Raw genomic sequence first — 22,253 nt, 5'->3', positions numbered from 1 at the left:
TGTGGTCTATGGTTTCTCTAGCAGCCGGGATGTAGTAAGTAGCAACAACAGAAATCAGGAAGAGAAAAAAGAAGGAAAGGAGGGGTCAAGAGAGGTTGTTTTTTTGTTTTTTTGTTTTTCAAAAATTGAAACTGGAGAGATGTTGTATCCTGAGGACTAAAGAGAATGATTTGGTGTAGAGGGAGCTCTTAAGGAGGTAGAAGAGAAAGTAATCCAAGAAAAGGTGGTAAGAATGGGTATAAATGTTGTGTATAGGTAGATGTGATGGCAGGGTTGTATAAAATTCTTTTCTCTCTGCTTTAATTTTTTTTTCAGTGAAGTCAACATCAAGGTCATCAGTTAGAGGATGGGAGAGTTGGTATGGTAAGTTTGAGAAGAAAAGGCATGAAATTATCATCTAAGAACTTGAGAGGGGTCCTAGATGAAAAAAAAAAAAAAGAGTGAATGGACTGGGGAAATACAGAATGATTGCTCGGCAGCAACAAATACTCATTTGAGGTTGGTGATCATAAATGTAAAGTGAATCACATCCACATGGGACATGTTTTTTTCTCCAGGTTCATTCACTTCTGGTATGGAACTGGTGGAGAGTTTAATGTAACCAGGTCTGTGATTTCATCAAATGAAGTGAGAGAGGAGGAACAGTAAAGAGTATATGCAAAAGTCAAATTGCATTCAGTTACCACAGGGATTCAGCTGATTAAGGGGGGGGAGGGTGGTAAGAAAGAATATGAAGAGTTTGGTGAGGGTCAGTAAAAAGCTGTAGGATCAACGAATTTAGAAATCCTAGCAGAACCAGTGGTAGAGTCATGGAACAAAAGGAAGACCACTGAAAAGCTAGGATTTAATCAGTAAGAATGGGGTGCACAGAAGTGAACTGATAGAGAAGCCGCAGATTCTGATGATGCTCAGCTCAAGGGTGTGCCAGTGAAAATAAGTAGCTCAGGAGGGATTAGAAGACAAGATCATTGGAAGAAAGGCCAGGGGATGCTAATCATTCTCTCATCACTGGTCTACCTGTATACTCTCATCTCTGTTCTTCCGATTATAGTACTCAATTTTTACCCTACTAATCATAAATGAATATCATCTCTGTTCTGGGAAATCCCAAGCTTGCACTGAGATAAATTTTATTATTTTTATTATCATTTTAAACAAATATTAACAGAAATGACACAATCAGGAAAAGACTCATTTCACCATTTATGCTGTTTTCTTTTATTCCTATCTAAATCACAGACTTGAATCTATTATTCTATAGAAATAATTAATAAAAATGCAAAATAATATTATACCCTGTGATAAATCCATTAAATTATTAAATTATGTTAAAGTCTACTTTATATTTCACTTTCAAGTGTTATATTTATTTTTTAATATGTTCATTTACTTTGAGAGAGCGAGTGGGGAAGGTGCACACAGAAAAGGAGAGAGAGAATCCTAAACAGGCTCCACACTCATTGCAGAGCCCCACAGGAGGCTTGACACAGGGCTCAATCTCACGACCTTGAGATCATGACCTGAGCCTAAATCAAGAGTTGACGCTCAACCTACTGAGCCACCCAGGTGCCCCCCACTTTCAAGTGTTATATTTAAAAACATCAGAACGTTAAATGGAAATATCAACTAAAAATGTGAAAGAATGATCAAATGATGGACAGAATAAGAAACTGGAGGAAAAATTCACATGTGGATTATTTATTTAAACAGATACTCAGTGATATATTAAATTCAAAGAAACAATGTTCCTTTGTGAAATTCCCATAAAACCTAAAATTCAAACTGTATAAAGGCATTTTGTCCTACATATTTGAGCTCTGGTATTTCATAGGCATACTGATACATAACTGAAGACATTCATGAATAAAGAAATGTGTGAAGTATATGCATCTCCATGCCACACCAGATTTTAAAAATAGTCACAATACAGATATGTATCATCATTCTCATTATGACACTATCTGGAGCTATGGGAAAGCCAAAACTTCCCCCAAGTACTTGAAAATTCTGTAAATACAATCCCAATAGCTATGTCTTAGCATTACCATATCTACCTCTACCCGGAACTGGCCCATTGCAATCTTCACACAAAACCTCTGATGCCTGATGATACCACTGATGATTCCAAAGGAACCCTCATAATGTTGTGTTGTCAACGGGATCAATATCTCCTGGTGGATATTGCAGGAATGGCTAATGCCTGCCACAGTGTTCAGATCTGCCAAAGAGCTTCTGTCAAACAAGCTCTTTAACCCCCAAATTTGTAATATGTTTATTTTCATGAACTTCAGGACAATATTTTGAAACTTTCAAGCATTAGAGCAATTTTTTTAAAAAATTAAATAGTTCTTTCATTTTTTTTTTCTTCAGAATATATAAAGGCTGACCAGAAACTTATTGGAATAAGAGAATACCTCTACTTCTATGAATTCTTACTCTTAGAATTATAAAAACTGTCCTCAAACTCTCTTTCCCCTTAGTATGTTTTTCTAAAAAATTCTTTAGTTGCTCATTAATACAGATTTTTATATATATTAGTATTAATTAATATATATTATATATATTATATATAATATAATTACACCAAAGGCCTTCCATAAATGCCTACACTCATTTGGGTTCTATAAAAACACACTGGACTAAAGCAGAGAAGCTGGTTTTATATACTTACAAACCTAACAAATTGTATATATGTTTTTTCCTTACATTATTTATATGTAATGAAATATTTCCATAATTAGAATTTTTCCTAAATACACATTTGGAGCCATTGTGTAGGAATGTTCTAAAGAGTAGAGAACTGAAGACAGAACAGGGTGGGATTGGTCATGGTACATTTGTATTGACATCTGATCCTTAACATTTTTTAAAATCTCCAAATATATTCAAGGGCTGTCTTATTAACAATGAAGCTTCCCCAGGTTTTCTATGATTATATTGAACTTGACTGAGGGCAACAATGACTTGAAGACCTCAGCCTCTAAAAGCCCTACCATTCTTCACAAAATTCTTCACAGAACAACAAAGAGATCACCCTGAGCAAAGTAGACAAATATCTAAGAATCTCTGATGCATAAGATGCACACAGTCCATTTATGCTTAAGAAAAAACAGTACGGCACAGATATGACTTTTATTAAAAAGACTTATGGAGAGATTGCAAAAATTCTGAGGTCTGTCCTACCCATCAGTCAGGTCACTTACCAGATATCTCCTCTAGGCACTGCTTAGCAGTTTTATTATATGATACATCCATCTTAGTAGGACTGGTACAGGAGTCAGCAGATGGTAAAGAGGTGCCTTCGTTTTCTGAATGTGATCTGAAATTAACCAAAAAGACAGAAACAAATAGCAATTGCTGTCATCAGTGACTCAAAATTCCCTAGCACAAGCAGAAGTCAACATTTCTATTGTTGTAGTACAAGCAGAAGTCAAGTTTTCTATTAAGGTAAATAAGCACTTCCTTATGACGACGACATTCTTAAACTATCTGTAAGAGAAAATCCTTATTTTCATATACAACCCAAGTACGAGTGAGCTATTAAATCATATTTCTTAGCCTTTTCTACATTTGAAAGCCTGTAATTACCAATAGTTACATTTGGGGGGAAGCACAAAACTTGAAAAGATCCAACTTTTTCTGCAGTTTTAGATAAAGTCTGGCTAAATTGCATTCTTGTGAGAATAACTAATAAAAATACTGAAAGCATCCCTATAGTTTTTTTTTCATGAAAATTCTAGAAATATATCCTAAAACAGAAAGTGTAAGTAAAAAATTAATGTTGAATTTGTTCTGAGCCGTAAACATCGCTATAATGTCTCAATTTCAGAAAAGCCAGTCAATCAGAACCAAATTCTCATTATTAAAATTTCATCTACCTTATGTTTTATATTTGTGTGTGTATATGTGCGCGGCTATGTATTTGTGTGTGTGATTAACATGTAGAGAGTAGGTCTCATCAGATAAAAGTACACAACAGATGGACTGCATATATTTTGATATTCTAATCTTCATGCATTACTTCTTTTATGCACAAGCAAATGTTTTAAGAGGCATGATCTTTCCTGATGCAGCTTCAAAATCCACATATATTTGATCCAAACCACCACATCTTAAAAAAAACAAAAACTAGAGGATGAACTAAGATACAGGAGGAGGCAACCTTGAAGTCCCATTTGTATTACTGGGTTTGGATCATGGTGAGTGACCACTAAATATTTCTCACTTTTAAAAACTATACAGAATATTCCAAATATGTGAAAGAGGAATTCAGTATGATTTTTTTTGAATCAATTTCTTTAAAATTTATTTATTTATGTATGTATTATTTATTTATTTTTGAGAGAGAGAATGTGCATCTATGCAAGCAGGGGGGAGGGGCGCAGCCAGAGAGAAACAGAGAATCCCAAACCAACTCTGCAGTGTCAACACACAGCCTGATTCAGGGCTGCAACTTAAAAACAGTGAGATTATGACCTGAGCCGAAAAAAAAAAAAAAAAGTCAGACGCTTAACCATGTGAGCTACCCAGGTACCCCTGAATCAAAGTTTAATTAATATGTTACTTTTATTCTAAGTCCTCGTGTTGTTTGAGAGAAAATAAAGTGTAATCACTGATATCCACAATACGTTATATGAAATGACATATCCAGAAACTCTGAAAAGCTCGTTAGGATTTTAAGAAATCGTGGAAAACATTATGCTATATTTATGGACGAATGTGTATATATAGGAATTAATATACAAAAGAAAAAGCTAAGTGAGAATTCATATAAATGGCCTCTGTTGATTTCTAGCAGACTGTCCTTATTTTATTCTAACTTGAAAATGAATATAAAAAGCATGGCAAAATTAAGAAAGAGGATATACTGTTCAAGTGAAAGGACATAACATAAAGGCCAGTAAAGACCTCAATGTTGCTAAAATCAACGCCTTTTAGTCTTTACCTTCCTTGATGTCTTGGCAGCATTTAGAACAGCAGACCATCATTCCTTTCATGAAGTCATCCTACTCTGGCTTCTATGACAAAAACTTTCCAGTTTGTTCCCCATTCTCTCTGGATGCCACTTTCCCCCTCTTTTGCTCTCGTTTACCCAATCATTAAATGTGGTTCTGGGTAGTGAAAAGAAGGGGATACAGAGGGCAAAACTGTGGGTTCCTCAAAGCAGGATCTTAAGCTTTTTCCAGTTTTCATTGTAGTCTCTTTAGATGATCTCAAGCACATTCACTATATTCATGATTACCTAGCCACACATGAATTCCATATTCTAGCTCTAACCCAGCACTTTCCACTGAATTCCAGATGTATAGCACAGCTATTTAATTGACATAACTTCTTAATTGTCACAAAGATATCTCAAATCTATCATGTACAGAATTAAACTTGTAATCTTTTGTTGTAATCTAAACTTGTAATGTTCCTTGTTCATGGTATCCTGGATGAAACCTTTAGGGAAACTATAAGGTGGCTTTGTGTGGTCTGATCTCTGTCTGCCTCTCCAGTACCATCTTGCATGTGAGTCTTCTTATCTCTCGTCTCTGTGGTCACACGAATTTTCTACCCACTTCTCATAGCCCCCTGCCTCAACCGGGCTTTTACACTCCATTACTTTCCTTCTCTCTTCATCCAATTAAGTCTCTCCCTTCAGTTCAAGTAACTCTTAAAGAACCATCTCTAATTTTCAGGTAAAGTCCCAAATTGTAAGTACTTATCTACTCTCTGTATCTATCTTGACAGTACTTCGTACACTTCCAGTGCAAAATCTAATTATTTGATCAATGTTTATCTCCCAAACTAGACTCCACTGCCCACGTTTAAGCTCGCCGTTGTACCCCAACGCCTAGCCTTGGTCTCGCAATGTATTGCACTGAGAAAATATTAGATAAATAAATGAATAAATCTTATTAGCCATCATCATAAAATAGTATTAGAGTACAGCATATGGAGGGAAGCATGGTATAACGGTATATGCAATGTAAAACTTGGGTCTCTAACTAGTTATTAACTCATGTGACCTTGCTAAGTTACTTAGCCTCCCTAAACCTCAGTTTGCTCATGTATGAAAGAAAAATATGTGCCTTCCAAAGTAATTTGAACTCAAGTGTTATTATTACTAATAATAGTAGTTCACTTCTTTTCTTCTCTGGCCTCCAGGTTCTCCTATATCCCCTGTCTTTTGATAGCCCCACCTTCCTCAATGCTAAAGCCCACTACAGTCGGTTCTTCTACTTGGGCTTATTTCTTGTGGGCCACTGCACCTCCCTGACCTGTTCCTTAGCCTGCTGTCCCTGAATGAAGGGTTAAAATCCGCTGAAGTTTTCTAAGGATATTTATTACTTGCTGAAGAGGTTTAAATGGAGAGTATGTGGTGAGATTGGAGACCCCAGGGAAACTTTACTGGCTGTCTGCCAAGAAGCCTCAGAAAGGCAGGGTGACTTGGTGAACTGGCTGTGAGCCAGGATTGGCCTACAGTCCTGCAGACTCAGTATTCATAGACTGATCTCTCAGAAGCTGAGTCACATTAAGTAGTTCACTTTGATGGCTGGCTATAGTCCAACGCCAATTGGTTCTTACGAGAACAAGATCAGTAGCTGTTACCGGAGCCTGAATGCATGTGCTCATGCTAGTTACAAAGGTTCTAGAAAAATCTGTATCAAGTAAAAATGTATTTTGAATGTGTCTTGAGAGTAGAAATTCTGCTTTGCTCTGAATAAACAGATCTTAAAAAGTTGCTCAGGAGCTGACGGTAGCTATCTTCCTCAGCGTATGAGACTTGGTACTCAATTCCATCAGCTGTCTTCAGGCCCTATTATCTGAGGCTCTTATAAAAAGTATGCACACTACTAGGGGCACCTGGGTGGCTCAGTCAGTTGAGCGTCTGACTCTTGATTTTCGCTCAGGTCATGATCTCACAGTTCATGGAATTGAGCCCCATGCCAGGCTCTGTGCTGACAGTGAGGAGCCTGGCTGGGATTTTCTCTCTCCCTCCTTCTATGCCTTCCCTGCTCACATGTGCTTGCTTTCTCTCAAAAATAAATAAATAAATAAACATATATTTTTAAGTATGCACACTTCTGACAGCTCAGTGATCTATTAGAACATTTCATTTTATTTTGGTTTTTAAAAATCTGTCAGTGTGTATTTCTGGCTGATTCCCACTTTATTATCTTTTTTATTTTAATTTACAGGAGGTGATTTTTTTTAATCCTATTTATTTTTGAGAGAGAGTGAGAGACATGGTGTGAGCAGGGGAGGAACAGAGAGAGAGGGAGACACAGAATCTGAAGTAGGCTCCAGACTCTGAGCTATCAGCACAGAGCCCAATGAGGGGCTCAAATTCACGAACCATGAGATCATGACCTGAGCCAAAGTCGGACATTTAACCGACTGGGCCACCCAGGCGCCCCGACAGGATACAATCTTATTTACCTTATTTTCAAGTTCTTTGGTGTATTTTCCATGGTATTACCTATATTATGAACAATAGGGAAGCAGATTGATCAAGGAAAGGAACATGGAAAGGGTTAAATTTTAAATAATTTATAAAAAGGACCTACAAGACATCTCGTTTCATATGTGCATGTAAATGGATCCAGGTCTCTGGTCTACATATGTCACAAACCATCCATTTCTCCAGATTTCCACTCATTGTATTTTAGAGTGGATTCAAATTTTAACTCTAGTCTCCAGAGGGGCAATCACTTCTAACTGGTAAAGATTTAACTTTTATACAAATGATCAAAGAAGTTCAGTTAAATCTCTGAAGACTCCCAACATGTCCTCTCTTTTTGTGCATGTTTCACTCTGATAAAATAAAAGGGTTTGGGGTGATTCATGAAACAATTTATGAAGACTTCAGAATCAATAGTGTTCTCCAATCAAAGGGTTCGTTTTGACAGACACAGTGAATAATGCAGTGGCATCATTCACTGTTCCTACATAAACTGATACTACATTTTCCTCATTCTGATTGGAAAAAGGAAAAAAAAAAATAAGTGTCATGATGTTCCTGTAAAATATTTAAAAGACCTGAATTGTGCAGACTAATTACTGTGTATTTACAACATGGTCAACACGTTGCAAGTACCTACTGAAACTGTCAAATATAGCATTGCAAAAACGCCATATTTAGAGTGTTAACAAGCCAGGCTCTCAGGGTTAGTATCTCTTACCAAGTGTGGTAGCGGTGAAAAGTGTAGAGTTCACTGATGATTAACACGAAAGCGATTTCCTGTTTCTGTGCACTTACCATGTGCCAAATACTATGCCTGGTATTTTACTGATGGCATTTCACTTAAATGTCCCAACAATCCTATTGTTATGGAATGAATGTCTGTTTCCTCCCCCAAATCCTTACCTTGAAAACTAATCTCCAATATGATGGTATTAGGAGGTGGAGGCTTTTTGGGCTGATTAGGTGTTGAGAGTGGAACGTTCATGCCTGGGATTAGTGTTGTTTTAAAAGAGACCCCAGAGAACTCCCTCACCCCTTCTGTCATGAGAGGGCAGAGTGAGAAAATGGTCATGTGTGAACCAAGAAGCAGGCTCTCACCAGACTTGGAAATTCCAGCACTTTGATTTTAGACTTCCCCACTTCCAGAACCATGAGAAATAACTGTCTGCTGTTTAAGCCACCAGGTCTATTTTTGTGACAGCAGCCTAAACAGATTAAGACACCTATAATATAGGTGCTGTAGATAGATTCAGGCTTCTAGAGGTTTAATAATTTGCCTTATATAACAAGCTGGTAGATAGTTATCCCATATGTGACCCTGGCTACCTCTAAACACTGTTCTATTAACCACTACCCTCCAGTTTAACACCATTCAAATGCCTCTGGACACTATTTTAGTACACTTGAGGTCTCCTTAGCTGACAGATACTTCATTCACTAAGTGAATAACACACAGTATTTGAAAATGACAATAGCTACTGATCTACCTTAAATATTATTCTTTACTCTTTACTACCTTAAATTTGTACTCTTACAAAAAAGAAGCTATTATATATACCACTCAAAGGACTTCAGCAGTAAGTCCTAGATACTATCAATTGGAAATTTCAAATATCATAAATATGAGTGTTTGCTCATTAATTTATATTAAAATATATCCTCCCCTGGATTCATCTTAATATGGATATAGTCAGACAGGTAAGCACAAATACAGCTGGGTTGAGACAGCAACATTAATAGTCTAATAGTTTGATTTATAAATCAAACAAAGGCAAAGAAAATTAAATATCTTTCTAAAACCACCATGGTTTTGCTCTCTTCTTTCCTTCCTGTTGGGAAGGCAGACAGGTGACACCTAGGGCCAAGGACAGAAATGAGTCAGGAGGAAGAGTACTAAGTGTGGATGGGAAATTTGTTATTTCAGGATGGGTTGAGCAAATAAGAAGATATATGGAGAATAATGTGAGCCAAGTTTCTCAGTTAACAAAAGGAAATACAAGTATGGAAAGGAAATATGTATGTATGTGTGTGTGTATATACATATACATAAATCATGTATTATGTATATGCATACATATCTATATATTGTCCTTAATTTATGAAGAGGTTACATTCCTATAAACCCATTGTAAGTTGAAAATATTGTAAGTTGAAAAGGAATCTAATATACCTAACTGACCTACCATCATAGCTTAGCCTAGTCTACTTTAAATGTGTTCAAAACACATGCATTAACCTACGGTTGGGCAAAACCATCTCATACAAAGCCTATTTTACAATAAAGTGCTGAATACCTCATGTAATTTATTGCATACTGTACTTAAAATGAAAAGCAGAGTGGTCGTGTGGAGACACAACGGTTGTCAATGCATTGGTTGCTGACTCTTGTGATTGCCGGCTGACTGAGCTGAGGCTCCGCCTGCTGACGGGCATCACGAGACAGGACAGTGCTGCATATCACTAGCCCCGGCAAAAACCAAATTCAAAAGTATGGTTTCTGCTCAGTGTGTATTTGCTCTCACTCCATTTTAAGTGGAGGACTATCTGTCTGTGTGTATATATATCATAGATAGCTCACAGACACTGAGATAAATAATGATATAAGTGTGTGTGTGTGTGTGTGTGTGTGTTTGCATGTGTGTGTTACCTACATATATTTTACCATTTAGGAAACCAGGGAGCGGTGAGATCTTGGTTTCTAAATATCACTCTCTACAAAAAGAAATCAGGACTCCTTAGTAAAAGCTGCAGCCAAGAGATAGGGGGAGTACAAGATGAGCCTGAACACCTGGAGCTGAAAAGAAATAAAGTTCTCAAAGAATAATGGGGCAGAAGCCAGCTTGAAGGGGATCCCAGTAGTGAAACCTGAGAAAATTTAAGCATTAAAACAGTCATACCAATGGGTTAAAATCTACTGAATACAATGGGAATCCATTAATCCATACAATTTGAAGAGAGGGGAAGAGGGGGAGGGAGAAGGAAAAGGCAGAGGAGAAGGGGCGTCTCTTAATAAAGAAACCCAAGGCAGAAATGTGGAAGGAATGATAGGATTAGAAGTCATTTGACCTCCACTCAACTAAAATATTAATTTATGGAAAAAAATCTCAATGGATGCTGAATCCTAGAGGCAAAAGAAGATCCAGGAACAGAATTTTTACAAAGAGTCTCAAGATACCTTTCCACAAAAATACTCATTGAATACAAACGGGGAAAACTCTAGAGTGAAAAACTATGGCAAAATTATCTTAATCGAGGGATTAAATTTCACATCACCAAAATGGGAAGTATCAGTGTTGTTGCTATCTGATAGGATGCGATGGGAAGAACACAGCATCACTTCTGTGGCATTCTGAATAAAAATATATAATACACATTTAGTGATGAGCAAATATCAGACAAGCCCAAATTAAGAAACAGTCTACAAATGCTTATTTTCACCACATCAGCGTCATGCAAGTCAAGCAAAGATCAAAGAACTGCTCCAGATTGAGGGAAAATAGGCAGAAATGCCAACTTGGTACAACAGTCATCCTGAATTGGTCAAAGGGGATCTCTGGGACAATCAGTGAAACTTGAAGAAGTCTCTGGCTGCCGTGAGTGAAGTATGTATGGGAGTTCTTTGTACTATTCTTGCAAATTTTCTGTAAGCTTAACATTTTTCCAAGAGCAAATAAAATATAGAAAGAAGAAACAGCAGTGGTTTGATTGGGCAATCTGGCAGCAAACCTCGTAAGCCAACTACAGAAGGTATTTGATGAAGCTTCTCCGCTGAGAGAATGCCAGCTCCTAGCACTATCCCACACAACAGGCCCTCTTCTAGTGGTGTCTCTATATTCCATCTTAAAAATACTGCTGTGCGAAGGAGTTTAAACTGCTACCCGATGCACATATATATCTCAAACCTAGCAAAAGACAAGCTCTCAAGGCTGGCATTCAATAAACTGCACTTTGTACTGATGACCAATTACGCCCAGTTCACATAAAACCACAATTGCAGCATAATCTGTAATAGTAGCTGCAGGGCTTAGAAAAGCTTTTTCTGCATGATGGTTATCTGCTCTCCATTTCAATCTTGGTATACTCACAGCTCCTCCTACTCAGTTTACTGGTTCAACAAATTAGCCAAACTTAAAACCATGTGTGTAAGCATTTTCAAGTTTAATGTTTTGCATTCTTTACCTTTCCGAACGTAGTATATTCAAGTGTCAGTTTTTCTTGTCACTTCCTAGGCAAATCTGAACTCTCACAAAAACTGGCTGCAACAAAAATGTCTCCTGAGAACCCATGATGCTGTTGTATAAGATACATTTTGTGAAGGAAAAAAAACAAAACCTCTGCATTCAGACTTTACTGACCTAATTTTACAATTCAAGTGTGTATAGAGGGTCTCCTCCTATATTTAATTCATAGGTTTAAGATGCATGATGGTTTTCTTCTCTGTATAACAGTGTCTTGCCTTATCTATGTGTTGGGTTCTTTCCGCGTGTGTACGTGCGTGTGTGTGTGCACAAATGTGCATGCAAGTGCAAACGACCCCCACTCCTGATTCTACTCCCTTTGCATTAAGATGTTTGCTTTATATCCAATGCACTGTTTTCCTGGCATTTACTACAAGTGGTCAGAAAATAAGGAAAAGAAGGTGGACCTTAAAATAGCAAGTTAAGAATCTGGTTACTAGCTCTTTTGAAAATTATTGGAGGCTGCTAAAAAGACTGAGGTTTGGGAAAAATGTACAGGTCTCTCTTTTCTCTTTAATTGACTATTTACTTCACTATTTGACTTAATATGTCTTTACCATCATGAGGAATTATAGCTCTAAAGTGATGAATACACAAGCTATGTAAGAAAAATGACATGTGGGTAGAGGGGAGGCATTTTTTTAAAATAGAGCAAAGGTAGTAACTTTTGAACTCCAGGTGAGGAAAACAAGTTTGAGGAAGACAGCATAGGGTCAAACCAAGAAAGAATACCAAGAAAGAACAAGAAGAATGAAAAGCTTCTTTTCTGAACGACGCTCTTCTTTCTCCTTCCTTTCCTCCTGTAATTGGGACCTCTAATTCAAATCTTAACAAAGCTACCTCTGAAAGTCAGGAAATTTCTCCCTCATATAGCCATTGAGCATTTTAACCTATGCTGTTGTCTTCCATTAACAATCTAACTTACACAGTGAAGACACAGCAATTTTCATAATCATGCTTCACACACTTGTGCTCTCTCTCTCTTGCACACACACACACGCACACACACACGCACACACACACACAAGCCTAAGGGCCTGATATTCAGTAATTTCTGTTACAATTAGGCTCCAATCAACCTTCATTTTCCAGGAAATCTATTTTACTTGCTGACTGCCCTACACATCTGGTATTCATCCTGTTTATATGGTTCCTTCAGTCTTGCAATTCCTTCCTTGTCCCCCTCATTTCGGCATGCCTAAATCCCACTTATCTTTCAGAACCCAGTTCAAGTGCCACTTTCTCTGATTCCGACACCTAGCAGTAATTTTCCATGTTTTGAAGTCTCAATGTACCAAATCCGGTTCGCTGTTGGAGAGCTTTAGACATCTCGCTTCATTTTGTAGTGATCTTTGAGTCAGTCTCTTGCCTACTATACTGTGGACAACAGAAAGAAAATGACATTTGGGATGTGTCATGTTTCACTCTATCCTCATGTTTTATACATAATAGATTTTAGTAGGGAGTTACTGGAAGAAGAACAAAATAAGTGAATGAATGTCCTGAAGAGAAGAAATTTCATTCTTTAAATATTTTTAAGCTGTTTATATTTCAGGTTAAACCATCTAGCTCATTTATAGGAGGTAAGAGATTTCAGAAGTTTCTCTGTTTCATTATACGTTGCTGCTAATTGTACTATTCATCTATAGCAGGTGAGTCTAAACCATGTTGATGGTGTTTCATTCAACAATTTCACATGGTGCCCATGGTAGGTAGGTTCTGTTCTGGGCATTACACTACTAAATAAAAAATATAAGAGCTGGTATCAATGAGCTTGTTATTTATAGCTGGAAGTGGCTGACTTTCTTTTTTTTGAGAGAGGGAGCAAGTGAGCGAGGGGCAGAGAGGGAGAAAAAGGGAAGGGGGGCTCACCTGAAGCAGGGCTCTTGCTCATTGGAAGTGAGGCTCGAGCTCACCCCATGCAGGACTCGAACTCACAAACCGTGACCTGAGCCGAAGTCAGATGTTTAACTGAATGAGCCAACCAGGTGCCATGAAATCATACTTATTAATAAGTTATCAAAATAATAGCAGGAGTGCCTGGGTGGCTGAGTTGGTTAAGCGTCCAACTCTTGTTTTCGGTCAGGTCATGATCTCAGTGTTCGTGAGATCGAGCCCCACATTGGGCTCTGTGCTGACAGTATGGAGCCTGCTTGGGATTATCTCTCTCCCTCTCCCTCCCCCTCTCCCCTGCTTGAGCGCTCTCTCTCTCTTTCACTCTCTCTCACTCTCTCTGAAAATAAATATTTAAAAAATAATAGCAGATAATAATAAACTTTATGAATAAAATATAAGAAGATGATGTCATAGAATTCTGGCAAAAGGCATACTGAATGTTTCTTTGGATTAGATGGCTGGAGATAGCTTGTGTGAAGAGGTAGCATGTAAGCAGAGATCTGATGAGAAGTAGCCTGCTTTGCTCTGGAAGAGGATTGTCACAGGTAGAGAGATCATCTATGACAAAGGCACCAAAGCAGAATAGGTTAGTTTGTTGAGAAACAGAACGAAGGCAGGGGTTTAGTGCCCTACAGGAGAAATGGTATGACTGTGGCCTGTGGGTTAGATAGAGGGTCAGATTATGTAGGGACTTGTAGGTCTTGGCAAGGTGTCTGGGTTTCATTGTTTTCAAGTGTAGCGAAAATCCAATAGATTGTCTCGTAAATTGGAATGACATATATAATGTACACTTTTAGGAGGTTAGAGCCCCTGCTGTGTGAAGAATTCTGTTGGAAAGGGCCAGAAGTGGAATCTGGAAGACTCACTGGAAACTAGGTAAGTACTGATGGTGACATGACTTGGACCAGGAGAGGGGGGTGGAAATGGAAAGAAATGCCTGATTGAGGGTATGTTTTGGGGGGGAAGAGCCAATAGGACTAACTGAAAATAAGATGTGCAGGGAGAGAGTGATTGAAAATCAAGAGTAAGATATGGATTCTTTCCAAATTTTCTTCTGAATTTTCCACTCAATAATCCTACATCCCAAACCTCTACTCTCTTCTACATTATTTCTTGTATATACTTCCATAACAGCAATGATTTTTAATTTTTATTATATTTTATCATTATGTCCAATAGAGTGAACTCCCTGAGGGCAAGGCAACGTCTTTTTTTTTAATATATATATGTAATTTATCGTCAAATTGGTTTCCATACAACACCCAGTGCTCATTCCAACAGGTGCCCTCCTCAATGCCCATCACACACTTTCCCCTCTCCCCCACCCCCATCAACCCTCAGTTTGTTCTCAATATTTATGAGTTTCTTATGGTTTGCCTCCTTCCCTCACTGGAACTCAAAGTCTTTAAAAAAAAAAATCTTTGTAGTTCTTAATACATAGTATTTGCAAAATGAATGATGAGTACATAAATGAAAACGTATTTGGTGTTTTCCCTTTACCTAAACAATGGCAACCTGTCATTCTACCACTTATTATTTTTCGTTACATTTATTTATTTTTTGAGAGAGAGAGAAAGAGAGAGAGCAAGGGAGGGGCAGAGAGAGGGGAGACAGAAGATCTGAAGTGGGCTCTGTGCTGACAGCAGAGAGCCTGATGCAGGGCTTGAACTCACTCACCATGAGATCATGACCTGAGCCAAAGGTGGAGGTTTAACCGACTGAGCCACCCAGGCACCCATATTTCTTTTCTTTTCTTTTCTTTTCTTTTCTTTTCTTTTCTTTTCTTTTCTTTTCTTTTCTTTCTTCTTTACTTCCTTCTTTCCTTTCTTTCTTTCTTTTTTTATAGAGAGAGAGAGCACATGAGCGGTAGAGGGAGAGAGAGAATCTTAAGCAAAGTCCACACCCAGCACAAAGCCTGATGTGGGAATCGATGTCACAACCCTGAGATCATGACCTGAGCCAAAATCAGGAGTGGGATGCTTAACTGACTGAGCTACCCAGGCGCCTCATCATTCTACCAAATCTTAAATATCTCTGGTAGCCACCTTAATACAATGGCAGTCTATTCCATTCAAATAGGTTTAAATATTGGGAACTTTTTATTTTAAATTAAAACATTCTTTCTTAAAATTTTCCACTTTTGATTTCAGCTATATCCACTCATTAAATGGATAAAGATATACTAACTTAAAAACTACTTTTATCACACTATAGAGATAAATGAGTCACAAAAACTTAATTTAGAACATGCTTGCATTGTATAGGAAGTAGGACTAATATGAAATCCATTAACTTCCAGAACTCAACATTATATTTATAGAACTCTGACATTCAATTTGTAACAAAGAGTATTATGAAGCATATATTAGAGTTCCAGAAGTAATAATTAATAACCTAGCATGACCTAGAATCAGGGTGAAGAAAGGAGAAAAACATCACCCTCAGCCATAAATCTTCCCATTTTATAGAAGTTATTAAATTATCTTTAAATATCAAAACTATATACACTATACACATACACACACACAAAACTTGAAAGCAATTTGGCATTTCCTATCATAAATGCGTTCTGATTAAGAATTCTGCAACCTATGATAGACATTTTTCTGGCCAGAATCTTTCCAATAACTATTTCTTGCAGGAAGAACTGGTGAACAACGAAGGGGATACTACAGGTCCAAGCACATTTGAGTTCAAAGGCAAACCCCTACCAGCCCTGTGACTTTAAATGGCAACTACTATTCTGATTGGAAATCTCCGATTCTTCATCTTTGTGAAATGGAGATAACATTTTTCCTCATTTGTTGATGATAAAGTTTAAATGAGAAAATGAACATAAATCTTGTGAAATACAGACTTGTACTAAGTACTCAAGAACATTATAAAATAGTCAATTATGCCTGTTATCAAATAATTGGCAATCCAGAAAAGTCTGTCAGGCATTTTGCAGGAAGAATTCTTACATGGGGTTGGAACGACAGAGTCAAAAGAAAATCAAGGGTTACCTAATCCAAACAACATGATTCTGTAATATAAATATCTTTCGCTGACAGTTAAAAAGCTTAAGTATTGATTAATCTACCTTGAGGGGATTTACATTATCATTTACAAAATTATTCTGAATTTATAAGAGACTTCCAGCAACTATTGCCTCATACGCAGACTATGACGTGAAATTTTCTAATCAGACGGTTTTATTTTCAACTACCTTATATTATTCATAATAATACCACTAATTGGTGATGTTTATAAGCCATTTACTCTGAATCTGGATCTGTGCTAAAATCTTTACATGAGGTTGCCTTATTTCATCTTTAAAACACCCCAAGTGGACATTCTTACCCACCATACTTCACAGGATTATACACTGAAATTTGGGGAAGACTGTTCACTATGTGGCGGGAACTATCCTAAGCCTTGTATAAATATCAACTCATTTCATCTTCAAAATAGCCTTAGGAGGCAGCTTCTCTTATTATCAGCCCCATTTTACAGATTAGGAAATCAAGGCTCAGAGTCTTTAAATACATTGCCCAATGTCACATGGCTAACAAAGGACATTGTCAAGATTTCAACCCAGCCAACTTGGCTCCTGGGGTCATCTACTCACCAACACAAGATGTTGTTTCCGAACAGTGGTACAACAGGCAGAATTCACAGCCCATAGTCTTAGCTACTTGGCTGTATTACCTCAGTTTTATCATCTCCATTTTAAAAGGGGCAACCAGAAACTAAGAGGTAGGAGAATGTGGCAAGGTCACACAACTGATCCATACCACAACCCCAGGCTGTGCTGCTTCCTCTTTTTAATAGTGAGAGTTGCATTTTTCAAATGGAAACCACCAAATTTGTGTCCACTGGACACTTTATGATAAACAAACAAAAAAACCCAAAAAAAGCCTGTTGCCACTTCTAAAAACATGCTTGCTAACCTGGCAGGCACAATCTTTCTGCTTAGATTTACGCTTTCCTGTGAAATTCATTTGTGGTGATTTGAGATGACTGATGCTTCTACAGAATATATTTGAGATGCACATGTGTGCTGAGTGTGACATACTTAACACTTGATAATTTTTCTCACATATGTGAAATGTGGATTATGATTTTGACATCTTCAATTCTCATTTGTCACACAGGGACTCTGGAGTTAGAGCTGAGTCCCATCTGATCCAAATACAAAGGTTTTAAATGAATTACTGCTCCTAAAGGCAGAAAAGCAGACTTGAAAAAGAAGCTGAGATATAGTAATTTTAAATTTGCTTCACCGAGTATATAAAGCACCAGAAAAGCACTCAGGTTTTTCACTGAAGGAAAACAAACCCTCATAATTACTTTCTTTACATAAAAAAACCCATACATTTAATAAATTTAATACATTATTAAGCTATATAATATTGACCCTCACTTAAGTATAGCAGGTACTGCCTCCTATTCAGAAAACGTCTTTCCTGTTATTGAACTGCCAACTTGCCAAAAGGGCAGACGTTATCCCTCCCTAAGCATCTCCTGGCAGAAAAGACCATGAATAAAAATGGAGGCAAAGCAGTGACTGACATATTTCTAATTGATTAAGACAACCCACACAATAGGCAAAACATGCCATTTTTATAACTGTATAGAATAAATATTTTAAGATATAGCACATGTTGGCATATTTCAATACACATAAGTACAATGCAAGAACAAATTAATAAAGCACAAATATAATAATTATATAGATTATTATGTGTGCCTAGAAACTAATGCTTAGCCAGAGAAAAGTAATATAAATTGTATGCTGGGAAACCAATACCTTATAAACAATATTCAACAAACACTTACAATGTTCCAGAATATAGAGCAAACATAGGAATTTTCCCTATTACTCTTCTCCGCGCTTTAAGGTAGATACTATTATTCCTATTTGACAGTTGAAGAAAATGAGACGAAGAGTCGTAAAGTCACAAAGCTGGTGCGGGCCAGAGCAGGACATTAAAGCCACGTGTGTCTGACTCTAGAGTCTGCCCCTTTAGGCATTTGGGTGTACTTGCTCCCAAGGGTGAAAAGAAAACTATCTGTAAACGTTATAAAACTGAGAATTGTTTTAAAAGACCAATAATAAAAATGGTAATAGACACAGGGAAAAGTCATGGCATCTGGGTTTCATTTCACCTTTGAGAACAAGTAAGTTAACTTCCTAAAGCCTCAAGTTCTTGAAAAGAGGAGACAAGAGGGCAGAAGAAGGGAAGAGGAAACGGAATAGGACTAGAGAATACGGGTTACGTTTTTCTTAAAAGATGAAGTTCGAGGCCTTTATCTTCAGGATGAAACATTGTTCCAAAATGACCACCTCAAAACACAATGCTAGTAACCGTGTTTCTTACACTGTGAGCATGAAGGCCTGCAGGAGATGACAGCTGTGGACCAACAGGGGCCACCTTACCTGTAAATGAATGGAGCCACCGTGGCAGTGTTGGGGTGGCTGTGTTGCTGCTGCTGAGGCAGGTGGACGGCACCGTTCCCCGCAGTCTGCCCACTGCCTTGTGCCCCTAGCACGGCACAGGAACCAGCATGAGAAGCTTGGCCGGCTTCCCTTCCTTCCAAAGGAGCAGGGCAATTGGATGTGCTTGCTTTTTCAGTGGTAACGGGCTTAGGTAAGGACTGGGAAGGGCTTCCCTTGGTAGTCCTGAATTTTTCTGACTCTTTGCTCACTGCACTGCCAGATGAAATGGTTTGCTTTGCTGTTGGCACCTTCGAGCCCGGTTTGGGAATGCCGCTGGAAGAGGGGATTAAGCTTTCTTTCTTGGCTGCTGTCGTCTTGCTACCCTTTGGGATCAAGCTTGCGATTTTAGAGGTCTTTTTTGGAGCCGTCTCTGTCACCTGATCCTTCTCGTCCTTGACTGGTTTTTCAGTGCAAACTTTATTTTTGTCCCTGTTCTTTTCCTCTTTTTCCTTTGGCTGTAGCAAAGACTTTTTATTGCTGAGGTTTTTGCTTCCAGCTTTTGGAGGAGCTAATTTAGGTGACACTTTGGGGCTGCTGTTGGTTGAGCCACCGCTATTCAGACCACTGCTAAAACCTTCCATTTCTCCAGATTCAGAAAAGGCATCGTCATCCTTCCCGCCATCACTGGGTCCTGAACTGGGAGATTGTGGGGGCCGTAAAGCAGTCCGGGCATTGACCAGCTTGAATTTTTCAAGCATGGATTTCTGTCCCGAGGGAGCTGTTTTGACCCCTTCTGACGCAGGCGGCTTCAGTCTGTCTGCAGAGGGTGTGGGAGAGGTGGCTGGGCTTGGCTGCTTCACAGTCAGCATGGTGGAGGTGGCGCTGTGCTTGACGTTCATGGACTTGCTGCGCCAGGGTTTGCTGGCACTTGGGGAAGGGATGGCGGAGGCAGGAGGCTGCCCAGCAGTGCCAGGGGGCTGTGCGTTTCCATTTACACCTGAAGATGGTTGAGGTCCTTTGGAGGAATCTGGACGTGAAGAAAAAAAATGAGCAAGAAAAGGCTGATGACTTTTGATCGCTTATTTCACACCACAGAGTACTGTTAACGACAGACACAGGAAAGGATCTCTCCTGTAAGCAGAAAGGAGACATGCTATGGGGCATCGATCACTCTTGTGCTACGGTTGTCTTTGTACCACGTATCACAGATTCAGGATCTGAGAGCCGCTGGTTTTAGAAAACAATTATTTTCCCTTCTAAAATTTTTCTAACCCAAAGGAACTTTGCTAGTCATACACATCCAAAGAGAAAACACTATCCTTTCCTTAAGCAGTTCTTTGTATTTCTCCCAATTATTGCTGTAGTTCATAGCAGTAAATTGATATTCCACATAGTTTTATAAAATACGTTGTATGATAAGTGTTGAGAAATTACTTTAACCTACAGGAGACTAGCTTTTTGTCATCTGATTAAATGTGCTTATGAATCATGATTTAGCTCTCAGTATTGTTTGTTTTAATCTGAATTAAAAAAAAAGCATGAAATCTATGCTTATATGGGTCAGATAATGTACTGTTACATATATAGACACACACACATTATATATAACATATATAAATATACATCATATGTAACATAAAATATGTTATATATTACATATATTATATAATATATCATACATATTACATATAATTTTAATATATACTTAGATATATTACATATAATATATATTACATAAAACATATGTTATATATGCAACATAAATTACATACATACTATATAACAACCCCATAAGGTATGTATTGATATTATTCCTGTTTCACAAATAAAAAACTCGTAACTTGTTCAAAGTCACTCATCCTGGACTTGAACACAGTTCAGAGCTGGTGCCCTTAACTAACATACCTCCTGAAGTGATGTCAACAAACTCTAAAGACTACTAAAAAAATCAAGCTATTTGGGGGGGGGGGGCTATGAAAAAAAAAGTACTTTATAATGCATGTGTTTACTCACTTTACTTACTTTCCACTCAGAAATCTCATTATGATATGAACTGTTATATGACTGTTTTAACACTGATTAATGCCTGATAAAACGTCTAACTTTTAAGGATGAAAAACTAAATCAAAAAAGAGATTTTATAACAGGGCATAGAATAGAAAGAACTGAGCTTGGAGTTTAAAGACCTCAGTATAAATGTTATTTAACATTGAGGAACAGTATAATTCTGGTCAAGCCATTTACTCTAAATTTCATCTACCATAAATGCCTCCTTATTTCATCTTTTTTTTTTCAGACATGAAATGATCAATGATTAAATTAGATATTTATGTAACAGAGGCATCATTTAGCACTGTTAACACACTAGACATTGACAAATAAATGCAGAGCTGTTTTTGATGAAATGTCCAAAGGAAATATTTTATAAATAATATCCTTTTCCTAATATTCAAGAATTAGAGCCCATTCAATTTCATCAAATATTTACAACTATAAAACACAATGCTTTTATTTTTAAATGTGTTCTTCAAAATGCAGGGAAAATGATATGTAATCAAGCTCATTTGTACCAAAAACTACTTTTAACCATTTTTAAGAAAAGGAAACTAATATAAAAAAGAGAAAATAAAGAAATTAGAGACACAAAAATAGGTTAAATTATTAGTTAAGTATTTGTGTGAGTTAAGCTTTTTAAAAAGAAGTGTGCCTAAAATGATACAGTAGATTTGTGAAATTTATATTAACAAGAATAGACAAATGCATTTTATAGTTAATATTCACTTTTTATTCCAAATTTTCATTTAAATTAAAGTTAACATACAGTGTAATATTAGTTTCAGATGTAAGATGTAGTGATTCATCACTTATACAAAACACCCACTGCTCATCACAAGTGCCCTCTTTAATATTTCTTTTAAAAATTGGTATACCAACATTAACTCTAACTCTCATTACCTTTCTACATTTCCATATTTCAACTGGCAAAAGTTACTGTAAGACTGTACATGTATACTTTATGTTAAAATGTAACAGTCTACTGAAAAGTCAAAATGCTTATATGGCATATTTAAATTGTACAGCCTATGATGATAAATTGATGTTTTTCAATATTCAGGTAATATCTGTAATTGTGTCCATTTCTAGAATATCTGTAGAAATCTATTAGGTTTGTATATAAACACTAAGGTATTCTGAAAAACAGTAGGAGTATCGACTAATTTAGGACAAACAAATCTAACAAGCT

General features: G+C 37.3%; 1 protein-coding gene across 1 annotated transcript in view; it reads right to left on the bottom strand.

Moving 5' to 3' along the window:
* NAV3 (neuron navigator 3) overlaps nucleotides 1-22,253 on the bottom strand; it is a 588,388-nt gene that overhangs the window by 174,194 nt on the left and 391,941 nt on the right. Inside the window, exons 8-9 of the mRNA XM_042992807.1 lie at nucleotides 19,010-20,036; nucleotides 3,204-3,319 (exon numbers count right to left, since the gene is read on the bottom strand). Of these exons, the coding sequence (XP_042848741.1) occupies nucleotides 3,204-3,319; nucleotides 19,010-20,036 (1,143 nt within the window). The remainder of the gene's footprint in view (nucleotides 1-3,203; nucleotides 3,320-19,009; nucleotides 20,037-22,253) is intronic.

The sequence above is a fragment of the Panthera tigris genome, chromosome B4 (assembly GCF_018350195.1).
Source record: "Panthera tigris isolate Pti1 chromosome B4, P.tigris_Pti1_mat1.1, whole genome shotgun sequence".
Taxonomy (NCBI): Eukaryota; Metazoa; Chordata; class Mammalia; order Carnivora; family Felidae; genus Panthera; species Panthera tigris.
Note: the sequence above shows the minus strand (reverse complement) of the source record. Positions and strands in the feature narration are given on the sequence as shown.